The sequence below is a fragment of the Anneissia japonica genome, unplaced genomic scaffold (genome assembly GCF_011630105.1).
Source record: "Anneissia japonica isolate Jap-2015-1 unplaced genomic scaffold, ASM1163010v1 scaffold2236_len207018_cov178, whole genome shotgun sequence".
In the NCBI taxonomy this organism is placed as follows: domain Eukaryota; kingdom Metazoa; phylum Echinodermata; class Crinoidea; order Comatulida; family Comatulidae; genus Anneissia; species Anneissia japonica.
Genome location: NW_022746879.1, coordinates 152,116 through 165,778, shown reverse-complemented (window position 1 = coordinate 165,778; position 13,663 = coordinate 152,116). Strand labels below are relative to the sequence as shown.

The window sequence follows — 13,663 nt, the reverse complement described above, 5'->3', positions numbered from 1 at the left end:
ATATAAAATGATAAAAGAAAAAAAAATCAGAAACAGCAAGAGGAATAATGCAATGAATAATAGATCTTCGGTGTCAATGGTATTATCAGAGTTGGCGGGCACATAGCTCTAATTTTAACCATCAACTTATACTAGCACGTAAACATCACATTACTTAACTAATATTAAGTCATTTCCATGAACGCTTTCATCTACTCCTGTTGAATCCTTGGTCTTCATCTCTCTTTCTTGAGTGTGTGTTGTGCGTCATTTACCAGAACAGAGTATTGTAGTTACAGACCCTATATTAAACATCCAAACTACAGTTTTAAGTCACTACTGTTACAGTCAAGACGTACCTTTTTTTAAATTAACAATCTCTTTTTGGAAAAGCACCACAAGCAACAACTGTTGGAATGGCATCATACAGTAAAATTGGAATGATTGACTGACTGATTGTTTACCAAGGCAACTGCATTGTATAAATAAAGGTAAATGAACAGTGCTAAAAAAATATGGGAACAAACAATATTATAAAGGTATCAGGTATAAGCAAATTAAAAAATGTTCTTCATCAGTTGTGTGATAATATTTCTCGCAATATATTTGTAAATTTCTCTTTTCCATTTTATACTGTAATGTTATTTATCAATTTATCTTTCACTTGTTTGTATTTTTCTATATATTTATATGTATTATAAGACATCCTGTAATTGGCTTCCGCTGTTGGATGATTTTTGAAATAAAATAAAATAAAATAAAAAATAAAAATATTTTTACATTGCATAATGTAGCATGGAGTCAAAATCAAAAGACAAAATCAGTGACAGTGACAAGTTGAGGAACATAAATCTATTTATTGAATAACATGTTTCATGCAGTCCTTCACATTTTTTAGTGTTAATTAAATTAACAAGATTTGTCATAACATTTTGCAAGCACAATAGCGACTATTGTTTAAGGCAGAGGGTTAATACCTTATTTTACAAAAGCATATGCCCACATGCAGGCTGGGAGGCATAAAGCGAATATGTTCAAGTCGGAGCATTAACACATTTTTTTTTATTAAGGAATGATCGCTCAGAAAACAAGTCTTTAGAAAGCAGTCACTTATGATCTGGTAGTAAAAATGATCCCGAGATATTGATGAGATGTTTCCTTTATATAGTGCCTAGATCATCTGGGAATTACAAGGCATTAGACAAATATATTTATTAATATTACATTGGTGCAATGGTCTGATTTAATCATTCATGAAATTATAAAATCTATTTTCTACAAATAAAAAACATAAATATTCTTGTAAAATATATCTATATATAATATAGGGGATTGTTTATAAAACTGTACATTTATACTTTATCAGATTTGTATTGAAATACTTTACCAGTTAACTTGGCAGATGCAGTCAACCTGTGCGCTCTAGCGCCCTCTATAAGTAGCTAATAGTGTGGGGTGGGGAGTGATGTTGTTTACAAAGACTGGTTAAAAGATCTATACCCCTGGTTCTCAACTTTTTTAGACTGGGGTCTATTTTTGAATCAATCATAATGCTGCTGCATCACATGAGCCTTTGTTGAGGATACTAGTAGCTTGAGATGGTCAACAACCACCTCAGCCCCTCACAATGATTCAAAGTTCTGAGGATATGGCCCCTCCAAAATTCCCCAAAATGGCATCTCATACATTATAAAATGCTTTCCATTTTGTCTAAAATTAAGTCATCAATTGTGAGTTTCTTTACGTTACATTTTTTGTGTAACAAGAATTTAAAGATATAAAACATGTAAATGTATAATGTGCATCCATACAAGACATCATTATAATTCCCTACGTCAAAAAATTCCCATCAGCCTGAACTTCATGATCAAGTCGGCACGCTATCATTATTGGATCGTCATCAGTTGGGGAACTTCTGCAAATAAAATGTCTTGGCCAATTTTGACCTGAAGTTTTATTGATTTGTAGGAAATTAGAAAATTCACATAACATTTTTGAACATTTATATTTTTAAAAATTTCTGATATCTTGCGGTCCAAATTTTGAAAAATGGAGGTTCATTTTTAGAACGCAGTCTGGGGTTAAGAAACAGAGATTTTAAATTCACACCAACGGCAACTAAAATAGCATTTTCTATAAAATGCAGTATTTAATTGCTCATTCAACACATCTGATGTTCTTTCACATAATGATGATATACTGTACGGTATTAAAAAAAAAATATATATATATATATATATATATATATATATATTAAAAGATATGAAAAAATACTAAATGTTGAGTTGCCCTAGATTTTAAGTTGGTCAGGCTTGGCAAGAAAGCATTTTTTGTATATACAGTATTTGGCTTCATGCTTTGCAAGCTAAGCTATAGTCTTATTGTATATAAGTATGGATTCTTATATTTTGTAAACTATTTTTGTGCATTTATCCAATTATGCACATTATTAGCAGCAAACATACAAGGCAAGATTTTTTTTTTTTTTAAATTAGAAAAAAACAGACCAAAATACTTTTATATTATTGCAAGCACTTATTATCATTAATCAATTTGAAACTTTAATGGATTTCTGACTATTGGTTACTGTTTTACTACCTACCTAAAACCTATGGAATGAATGATAGTTGTTTCCTTAGACTCAAGCCAATTTCATCTCCAATTGTCACTCTAATATTATATTTTTGGTCTAATCTGAATATATTTATACCAATAGTTTTCAAAACTAAAGCTTACAGTGTGATTTGAGGAACTTATTTTGTCTCATGTTCTGTGTAGGCAGGCAGCTGTCCTTGAGCTTGGCCCATGTACTGGACATTTTGCTGTGGTTGACCTGTGAACTGTGGTTGACCTGTGAACTGTGGTTGACCCACAAACTGTGGTTGACCTACCACCTGAGGTTGACCCATGACCTGGGGTTGCCCCATGGCAACAGGCTGACCGACAAACTGCTGCTGCATCATGGGATATCCTTGGATGGCAACCTGACCTTGGGTAATGACCTGACCTGTGATGGGTATTAAAAAGACTTTTATTAGATCAAAAACTGGTACACAGGCTGCTAGTGACTAACTGTAAATGGGTAAATGATACAGCCTTAATGTTAATATAAAACTGCTTGGGATGGGAATAAAATCATCCATTTGTTAATAAATATACAGAGCTGTAAAAAGTCAGTGGTCCAAAGACTGAACTTGTTTTAGGCAGGATTAGCTGAAAATCCAGGAAGTCAGACCAGCTCATAAGTGTGCTTATGAAAGAACATGATCACTACCATAAAACACAGGCTAGGCCTAGAACAACAATAAGAATGTACGTTGTTTGGTATCTAAATGTATACTATATTTTCTATTTATTAGCCGTCCTGCTTATTTGAATCAAAATATCACAGCATTTTGTATTTTTGTAGTGATGTGTAAACTTGTGACTGTATATAAAAATGCATTAGACCAACTAGACGTGGGTCTAGCAGAAAAAAGTAACTTTTTACAGCCCTGATCTTGATAATTGTTTTTATTTTTTGCATAGTTGCTGTCCTCTAAAATTACTCGATATATTTGTCAAGACAATTTCTAAACAGACACCAAATTCACAAACAAAATGTAGACTTAACATGTTAGTCGTAACAATTCTACTCACAATATTGCTACTAAGACTTTCCACACTTATAAATATAATATCCATGTATAAGGTTAGATTACATATTTGAGGCATGTTGTGGCAAAATGGCTAAGTTGTAGCAAATATTGAAATTCAAGTTATAGGTATTTTCAGATACATGAAAATGTGATCTTTAAAATGAGGTGTCATTCATTGAAATTGGACATTTCAAGCCTAAGTTATTGGAATGTGAAAGTACAGCAATGAGTCAAGATAAACATGATTTTGAGTAACTGCCTTCTAAAGTTATTTGTGCATACAGTGCATAACTATCAAATTATTGTTAAATAAATGATTTGCTGACCATTTCCAGAATAATACTTTGGGACATGATTAACAAGACATTAAACTGTTGATCTATAGTGAAAAAAAATTGGATTTGAGCTCCCATATTTTATACTAGCTCATTTATTCAATACCGGCCTTTGTACCGCTTAACCATTTTGCCACAACACATGCTTCATTTTATTAAATTTTGGATCATTACAGTGTGAATGGTGTATGAAAATTTGACTATATACAATGTATCTTGTAAACATCTCTGTAAATTTAGCAACCTGAGGAGGGTAAAGATTACAAGATATCAAAGATGAAATGAATACACTTTTAATACATTATTCAGCAATCAGTGTGACGACTTGTCTCAACTTGTACTTGGCAAAATGTTGTACATGCGAATTGGGTATAAGGCAAAACTACAGCTCTTAACAATACATGTGATTTTCCAATTATATGGATGTAGCAACAGCATCATCATGACCCTATACAGACTACTACATTCAATTTAATAGTCTGAATAGATTTTAAGTAGTGAGACAAATAATAATAAAAACATAAACATACCAGGTTGAACAACATAGGATGCATGCTGAGGATGACCCTATATGGTAAGATATACAAATGTTAATTAAATATATAATTATATTCGATATCACATTATACTTTGTTTATCATTCAGGTTGAAATTAGAGAGCAACTCAACTAAAACTAAAAAGTTCCAATTTTAAATTCAATTGAAATGAACTTAATTTTGTCATTTAAGAAATCAATGATAATAAATTACAACGTAATACAAAATAATACAAAATTCAAAGAAAATGTATGACTTACATTTGATGTTTGACCTGCACAGCAACAATTTGGCCCACAACACATGAACACTGATGAAACAATGGCTGTCACAAACTGAACCACTCCAACAAGTACACACAGAATGTTGACAGCATACCATCCTCCATCCTAATAATAAACACAAATTTTACACCTTACAAACAATAATTTTATACCCTACCATTACTACTAAAAAGTTGGGTTAGAATGGAGAGCGAGCAGTACATCTAGACTATCAAATTATATGAAAATGCGACATGCCTCTATATGGTCATGATGACATCACATTATGACAACATAGGCACATCATTACTATATATGGGCACATCATGACCATATATGGGCACATTATGACTATATATGGCACATCATGACCATATATGGGCACATCATGGCCATATATGGGCACATCATGACCATATATAGGCACATCATGACCATATATAGGCACATCATGACCATATATAGGCACATCATGACTATATATGGGCATACAACAGTTTTTTTGTCAAAGAAAATTTAATAGTGGGGACAGAGCTTTAGGTGGACTTTATTCTTTTCATCCCAATCATTTGTTCCTTTAATTCTCTTCTATTCTTTCTTTATACAAACATCATCTCTCCTTTCTTCCTTCTATTTTTTTTCTTCCCTCATTTTCTCACAATGGTGGTTCTCATAACCACCATTCTTTTCTTACTCTCTGTTCGTCTCTCTACTTGCTTTCCTTCCTCTTATTCCCTCAATCATTTTCCCTTTATTATTTCCCCATCCTGCTTTATCATCTTCTTTCTATTGTCTCTCCATACTCTTCTTTCCTACCTTGTATTCACTCCATTATCTTCCCTCTATTATTTCTTTTTTTGTTTTTCTTTCCCAGCATGTATTTACCTCTTTCCCTTAATATTATAAACATGTTACATTTCAAAAAAGGTGTAGAAAAATTTACTTGGAACTTGCATAATAATAATAACTATCATAAGCAGTTGAAATACTACTAATAATATCACCACAAAAAAGTAGGTACAAGCACTTTCAACTTACATAATGATAATAATCATAGTAGTCATAACGACCAACAGCTGTTGAAATACTGCCAATAATAATATGGACACCAGCAGTTACAGCTGCAATTATTGACATCACCAAACAACCCACAATCTGAAACACAAAATTATCAAGTAATTATTACAATACAATACAATATAAAATATTTATTTTGTCCATTAATCATTTGTACATTATCCACTCAAAAACACAAAGAAACCTAACTAAACTAGAAGCATGTGGCACAGTGTATAGGGGGATGGGCTTTCAAGCAAATGTCGGGGGTTCGAGACTGATGCTCTTCACACTGCTTGCGTCCTTGGGCAAGACACCTTAGCCTGGTTCACGTCGAAGTTAAGCCACTTAACTAAATCTTGAAATATGATACGATTTATCCCTAGTTGCGTTCGATGCCAAGTTAGAGCCAGATAAACAGCCAGCCAGCTTCGAGGCCGTCGACGTCACAAGCGTGGAAAGGCTTGTTTTAACGTCTACTGTATTTTACGAACCTCTAAGTACCAAGGGGTATTCGTAAAAAAAATTGACAAACTACTGTACATCAGGTGTCAGTTTCCACTACCTAGCCTAGCTATCCTCTGCCATTGATATATAGGTGACCAGGTAGTACGAACCAACCGACAGTGCAGCAATAGTAGTAGACTACTGGCCCTAGCTAAATTTACCTTCGATTAAAACCATTATTTTCGCTAGCATTCTCCTATTTAACAAAATATTGTTTTATTTCTCATTAAAACGTCTGTATACTTTATGGACCTTTCTGCCGTGTTTTTTTTTTTTTTTTCTTTGCTGTTGAAAATCTAGCTTCGCGGTGTAAAATAAAGTTGCTGACTTCAAACACACTTTTTTATTTCGTCATCCTAAACATGTGCGTTCATTTTAACGACTGGCGTTGGTGGTAGTTCGTTGAAACTGAATTAATAGCATCTATTATAGCAAAAATGGAAAGATTGAATTGTCAATAAATCAATACAGCAAATCTGATTATATTATTAAAGAAAAATATACATTATCACTTTAAAAAACGTTCGCAATCGGACTTTTTAATGTTTTTACTTGGTCTATGATGCAAAGGGGAAAGGTCATTGGTAATATTGACTATACGTAAAACTGACGTTTGCTGGGTTTTTACCCATAATATTACAAATAATTTCTGAAAATCAGAATATAAATGAGACTACTTTGCTGCTGTTATTAGCATTGTTGGAGTATGTTGTTGCCAGCCAGAGGAGGATAATGGTGGTACAATACAACAACGCTAGCTTAGATGCCTACGTTACATAATCGTGTCCTTGTAATCCGAGCCAACTTTACCATTAAGCAAGTTAATTACCATTATTCTAGTAAAGTTAAGTCACTTAACTTTAAGTGACTTAAGCCTTTATCTAGCTATAATTGACTGATTCACGTCAAACTTTTAACTAGTTAAGTGGATCTATATCTAGATAAAAGTTTGATGTGAACCAGGTAGGAGGTGAATAATTTGGAATGAAATTAGTAGTGCAGATTACAAGCATAAATAGGAATACTCCTCAGGGAGCAGAGGTGGTTACACATTATAGTGATTCTGTACAATGACCAGAAAAAAAAGGCCTTCAGCAGTTTTCTGGATATGTGCACTATATAAAACAAAAATAAATAAAAGTATGGTATGCAACATGGGGTATGGACACTTAACATGTTACTATCAAAATGCAAAACATTATGTAAGATGCAACACATCCCTCATATGTTACACAAACTTGTTTGTGCTAATTCTATTCACATTATAACGCATAAGTTAATAGAAAATAAATTTTAAATTTTAACCTCATCAGATGAACTTAGCTATACAGTATTGGGACCTGCTTTTAGTGGTTTGTACAATTTTTGGCGGGGCGTGCACCCCTGCGCATCCCCTAGATACGCCACTGAATACAGTGTATTGTTGTAATCCATAATGAGATACATAAAAAATTGAAATTCAAAGGAGAAATACATTCAATTCATTTTTAACTTAAAAGAAATATTTAAATTTAGTTCCAGTTGCTTAACTACATTATTGAGTCATTTAGAAACTGAAACTCAGAATCAAATTCAAAGGAAATAATATCTAATTTATCTAAGATAAAATATATGTTTAAATTTGGTTTCAATTGCTAAAAACCAAACTACATAAATAATTCATTTGGTTCCAGAATCAATTCAAAGTAAATAAATATTCAATTGTTTTTAATATTAAAAGAAATATGGAGGTCTGTGTTTTTAGAGGTTTTTAAATTTTTTTGACCACCCTCTCCATTATGCTGATTTTAGAGACCTTTAACTTGGTAATGCTGACTTTAAAGACATCTTTTCTCTGAAAATGATTTACCGGTAGTCATTATTCAGAGTAACTTTACTTTTACTGTTTTAATCTGTTTTAAGGTGTCCCTGTCCCTTTTTGTTAGTTTTTCTCCACTTTACCCCTTTTTCTTTGTTTTTTTTTTTTATTGTATATGAGATTTCATATTGATATTTTATTATGTATTTTTAATGTTAAACTTCAATTTGTCAATTTGTATTTACAATGTGTTATCATATTCATATTCGTAGTTATAACTTACAACACATGAATTTCTTCCATTAGTCTGTCCTGCAACCACTCCCAGAATTCCAGCCACAAGGTAAAACTGCAGAAAAATAAAGCTTTTAATATAAAATAACACAATGTAGACTCCTTAAAATATATTTCATACTTTATTTCTCCTTTAACAATGAATGGGAGTGCAGTGATTAATTTAACCTGTGTTTACATTGAATTAATAAATTTTGCCCAAAAAGATGAGTATTTAGTATGGTTTGCTACATGTATTAATCTAGCTGAAGTTTTTGTGCCAAAATGGATTTTATTGGCTTGCTTTATTAATTTTAGTGCGCTGCCATTTTGAATTTATGGCTAACATATCACATCAAACATCCAATGACACCACCGTGCTTGGTGGTGTCATTGGATAGGTAATCATTCACTGATCAATAGTTCCATTATTATTATTTATTTCTATTTAAAATCTTTTTTGGTCATGTGACATTTTTTGATTGGTCTATATCTCTGTAAATATAAATTACTGTAATTGATATAGGTATACGAATTGGCTTATTATGTTTTAATAGTATATGATTGTACTTTCATGTTTTTAAACATATTTACCCCAAGTGCACCCCAGATTGGAACAGCAATAACCCCAGCAAAATAACCAGAAAATATACAAGCCACACCAAATGCAAGGGATACCACTGCTAGGCCAATCTGCATATAGCCGGTTATTAGCGCTGCCTTGGAGTTAAAGGTTGACGAACGGTATTCTGCACATGGTTGGTACAGAACTACTGGAGCTGTAGAACTTTGCACTGGTATGTTTGTTGTCATGATCACAGATTTGGACTGAAAAAAAATGGAAGAGAAGTAAGTTGATTGATTGATGTTTAGAGTTTCACATTCTGTTCAATAAAACTTCAAGTACAGTATTCAGGGCCCACATTATAATAAAATATCAATGAAGTGAATGAAACTATGGTTACTTAAAACTTGATACTATTTATACAATAATAATAATATAGCAATTTATATAGCGTCTTTTGCTAAAGGATGCAAGGCACTTAGAAAAAGGTTTATTGTAGAGAAAAAAATTATTAAGGAAATAAGTGTGCTTGAATGATTAATAATGATGATTTATGGTAGATTTAAGTGTTAATAAAATTTTATATGTATATATCCTGTCTCTTATACACATCTAGATGTGTATAAGAGACAGGAGTAATAGGGCATGAACTACATTATGACAGGTGTCAAAGTAAAGAAATTTGTGAATGCGGAACAAACAATGAATCAGCCAATTTATGGACAGAGAAAGGTGTGTTTTTGTTTGATAGGTTGATTCAACTATATTGTGCATGTTTTTGAATCACTTCAGGTCATCATACTTCATGAATATTTTTTACTGTACTTCACTGAAATCATGTCATTGATTGTTCTATTGTTGTCAATATTATATTGTTTGGAGGTTTGCATGTCAAAGTAATAATATAATAAATGCTTGCGGTACACCACATAGGCCTAGATAGTTTCTGAAAAGCTGTTTTGTTGAGAATATTTTGAAGTTTCGATTGAGTTGCTTCAATCATCATCAGGAGAATATCAATCGAAACATCAAGACATTCTTCCAGGGATGTCACCAGCTTTTTGGAGTGCCGGTCGGCGATCATCCTGCGTTTTCCCGGTTTTAAAATACAAAATGAAAACAAAGTAAAAAATATTGTTTGGAGGTTTGCATGTCAAAGTAATAATATAATAAATGCTTGCGTTACACCACATAGGCCTAGATAGTTTCTGAAAAGTTGTTTTGTTGAGAATATTTTGAAGTTTCGATTGAGTTTCGATAAAAAGCTGGTGACATCCCTGGAGAATGTCTTGATGTTTCAATTGATATTCTCCTGATGACACATCCCTGGAGAATGTCTTGATGTTTCGATTGATATTCTCCTGATGACAATCGTCATCAGGAGAATATCAATCGAAACATCAAGACATTCTCCAGGGATGTCACCAGCTTTTTGGAGTGCCGGTCGGCGATCATCCTGCGTTTTGCCCGGTTTTATAATACAAAATGAAAACAATTAAAGTAGAGAAATAAAACATAAATCAGGTTTCGTAAATTTTTAATAATCTTCCTGCCCCGGATCATGCTCTCATAATAAAACACTTGAAGGGTCACAATTTCAACTTTAAACTTTGAATGTGTACAGCAACCGTGTCACGACGTTCGCTATGACTTAACTGGGCCTAGGCTGTTAAGTTAGCGATGAATAGCAGGGCAGTGCAGTATTTTGTTACAATTAACGTAACCACGGAAACATTTATTGTATTCTTCTTGTCTTTATCTATCAATTTAGCTTGTCTATTGTGTTTAGGTAAACTAATTATTTTGTTACAATTTGTTAACTGTTGAAATAATAGTGGTGGTCGGGAGCCTGTAAATCCTGGTCGGAAATGTTGAGTGCTGGACGGGCCCGTCCACCACCGACCAGCGTGGTGATATCCCTGATTCTCAACAAAACAACAGTTCTTTAATCAGAACTATCTACGTGGTGAACCACAAGGATTTTAAACTGTCAATATTATAATTTAAAAATTCCCAACCTAGATGATAAGATATATGACTTGACTATATTTTGTTCTCAATATAATTGAATATGTTATCAAATATTTTATAGATATGTATGCTCTTCAAAATGCCATAGCCGTTTTAAACAATTTCAGAATGTAATGTTATGCATTAAGAGACTCCACCAAGGCTCTGTGTCCGATCAGGTGCCTTTAGGGCTCAGCAATTATCTTGAAGTTGGTGCCCGTCACCAACTCGCTACGCCGCTGAAAATAATAATTTTATAACAAGATTTAATGTTTTCCATTGATCCTTTGATTTGTTTAGTACCAACAATTATAAAATCTTTTTTTAGACCTAGATGCGATCTGACGACCCTCAAAAGGTGACCTATAGTTTGCAAACATAGTTTTACATGAGCTATTCAAAGTTTTTTTTATATAATATTCAACATTCAATCAACACTTCTTAGGTTATATATTAAACATTTTAAATTCTTCCCACAAACACATAATTTTGGAAAATATGCCCTAACATAGTGTAGGACCTATGAGGTTCCTGCCTACCACCACCTCACTGAACTTCCTTGTTATAATGGTCTACTGCCACCAGCAGTATTAAGGGCCTACTTAAAGCCCTATTCCCGGAAAAATTTCACTAAATAGAGATTTTTTTTTTTAGAAAAAATGCATATGCATTACTTTAATTATTATAAACGATGGAAAAATATTGACATAAATTTTAGTTTCATGGAAAAGAATTTAAAAAATTAGAAATACAGACTATTTCTCATAGGAGATTACCATTTTCTCGAAGAATTCTTCGTCACTAGGCAAATTCAGAGGCTGTACAGTAGATCACATATGCTGGAATGCTATTGCTTTTATGTATACTTTATACAGTCAATAAAGTGCGCTCTCTCTAATAAAATTAGTTTTTGTACTTTGCATCTCGCACACAGCGGTCGATCGAATAGGCGTGAGATATGTTTGTTTAACTGTCAAAATCTTGGTCAGAATCATTTTTTAAACAGATTTGAAATAATTCCTATGAAATATTATATTTCACAAGTGTCAATAGAGTACTACAGTGTTGCGTCACGATACCATGTGATACTACTCCGTTGCTATCGGCGACACAAAATGCGTTCAAGCACGCCATTTTCTCCACTGACAAAGCATTGATCCCAATTTCTAATGTAATTATTAAGAAGTTGTATCTTAATTTTCCTTTGTAAATGTTAATTGACAATTTGTGTTTTCGATAACTAATTTAATGCAAGCTTTTTGTGTTTTTAGTACATTTTGATGGTAAATTATTAGGTTTTAAAATGCCTATTCCAGAAAGCCTATTCTAAACCATTAAGATTATGAAGTCTTTCAGGCGTAATGAACGGTAACGAACGTCCAGACGACGCCTCCTGGTGTTGTGATGACACGACTGTGGTACTCTATACTAGCAACGGAAAATATCATGTCAGCCATTTTTATGTGTGATAACAGAACAACAACGAATACCAAAAAAAAAAATCAAATTTCAGTCTTATTACATTTTTATCATGTTTAAGAATGCCTAGGGCCTAAATTCAGTTAAAATTGCCTAGCAATTTCATATTAGGCCTAGCCTAGGCCCTCCTAGGCTAGGCCTATAGGCCTACTGAATCTTTATAAAATATGAAAATCAGATTTTTTTAACTGAAATTTTGCGGGGAATGGGGCTTTAACAAACCATGGCTAACTCTCACTTGGGCTGTTTGTCATCACTTCAAGATGTCTACCGATTCGTGGAAAAGGCGTATACAGTAGGGCTAGGGATAGGCCCTATATTATGCCTAGGTAGTAGAGAAGTAGAGTAGTTAGTAGTACACTAGTACTAGCCTAGGCCTAGTAGTAGCCTAGGTTAGGTGCCCTAGTGCATAGCCTAGGCGGGCCGAGTTTTTTTTTTTTTTTTTTGGTCAATCGCCGAAATAATCACCCACCTTTTACTTGATACAAATATTGGATCCAAATAATTTTTAATTATGACAATTTAAGTAACATACCTTGCTTCCGAACACCGTAACTTTCACACTATTTTAGGAGGAAGAAGAAAACAGAAACGCTGAAATTCAGTGTGTGATTTCTAGTATCTTTGGTGTGACCAAAATTCCTTCTTTGGCGCAGTGACAAATCAATATCCGAGGCTGATGGGAAATTACAGTATGCTGCTATACTTTCACTTTCACTTTATTGATAAAAAAAAGAAAGTGGTTATTCGCACGGTATACCGTGCGAATAAGCTCTTATGAGTCTTATTCGCACGGTAGACCTAGCTAATCAGCATTTGACGTTTAATGACGTCTAATCTAACCCTGCCAATAAGTTCTTATTCCCAATTAGCACGGTACATCGTAAATTAACAATATTTAACACGGTATCGTCTCAAAAGACCTAAATATTTTAAGAGAAACTTACTTAATTTGTTACGGAATACCTAATCGAACCGAAATACCTTTTTAGATATCATACAAACATTGTCTACCGTGCAAATAGTAAATAATACATTATTCGCACAGTAGATGTAGCCAATCAGCATCGAAAACACTCCCACACATTGGAAAAGGTAAAAAAGGCAGTGAAGAATGTACATCAATCTTATTTCCAGTACATATATTCGGTGGCGGATGCAGAGGTGACGGAACTAGGGGGTGCTGTGTTATGGAGAGTAATGTGTGACCGGAAATGGTCTGC

The 13,663-nt window shown here is 33.3% G+C and overlaps 1 protein-coding gene across 1 annotated transcript; it reads right to left on the bottom strand.

The window, feature by feature from the left end:
• Positions 1-816: 816 nt before the first annotated feature.
• Positions 817-13,169, bottom strand: LOC117120326. Its single transcript, XM_033265348.1, has 7 exons — positions 12,976-13,169; positions 8,981-9,214; positions 8,397-8,462; positions 5,791-5,907; positions 4,750-4,878; positions 4,483-4,519; positions 817-2,986 (listed from the first exon to the last, which is right to left on the bottom strand). The coding sequence occupies exons 2-7, from the start codon at positions 9,197-9,199 to the stop codon at positions 2,733-2,735; spliced, it is 822 nt and encodes a 273-aa protein (XP_033121239.1). The 5' UTR covers positions 9,200-9,214; positions 12,976-13,169; the 3' UTR covers positions 817-2,732.
• Between the last annotated feature and the right edge of the window lie 494 nt (positions 13,170-13,663).

What these genes read in the sequence shown, in the direction of transcription:
- LOC117120326 (XM_033265348.1), bottom strand. Translation starts at nt 9,199, where the DNA reads ATGACAACAAACATACCAGTGCAAAGTTCTACAGCTCCAGTAGTTCTG. An exon ending in ATGGAAGAAATTCATGTGTT is followed by an intron (nt 5,908 to 8,396) that starts GTAAGTTATAAC and finishes TTTGTGTTTCAG; the next exon opens with ATTGTGGGTTGTTTGGTGAT. An exon ending in ATCCTATGTTGTTCAACCTG is followed by an intron (nt 2,987 to 4,482) that starts GTATGTTTATGT and finishes TACCCATCACAG; the next exon opens with GTCAGGTCATTACCCAAGGT.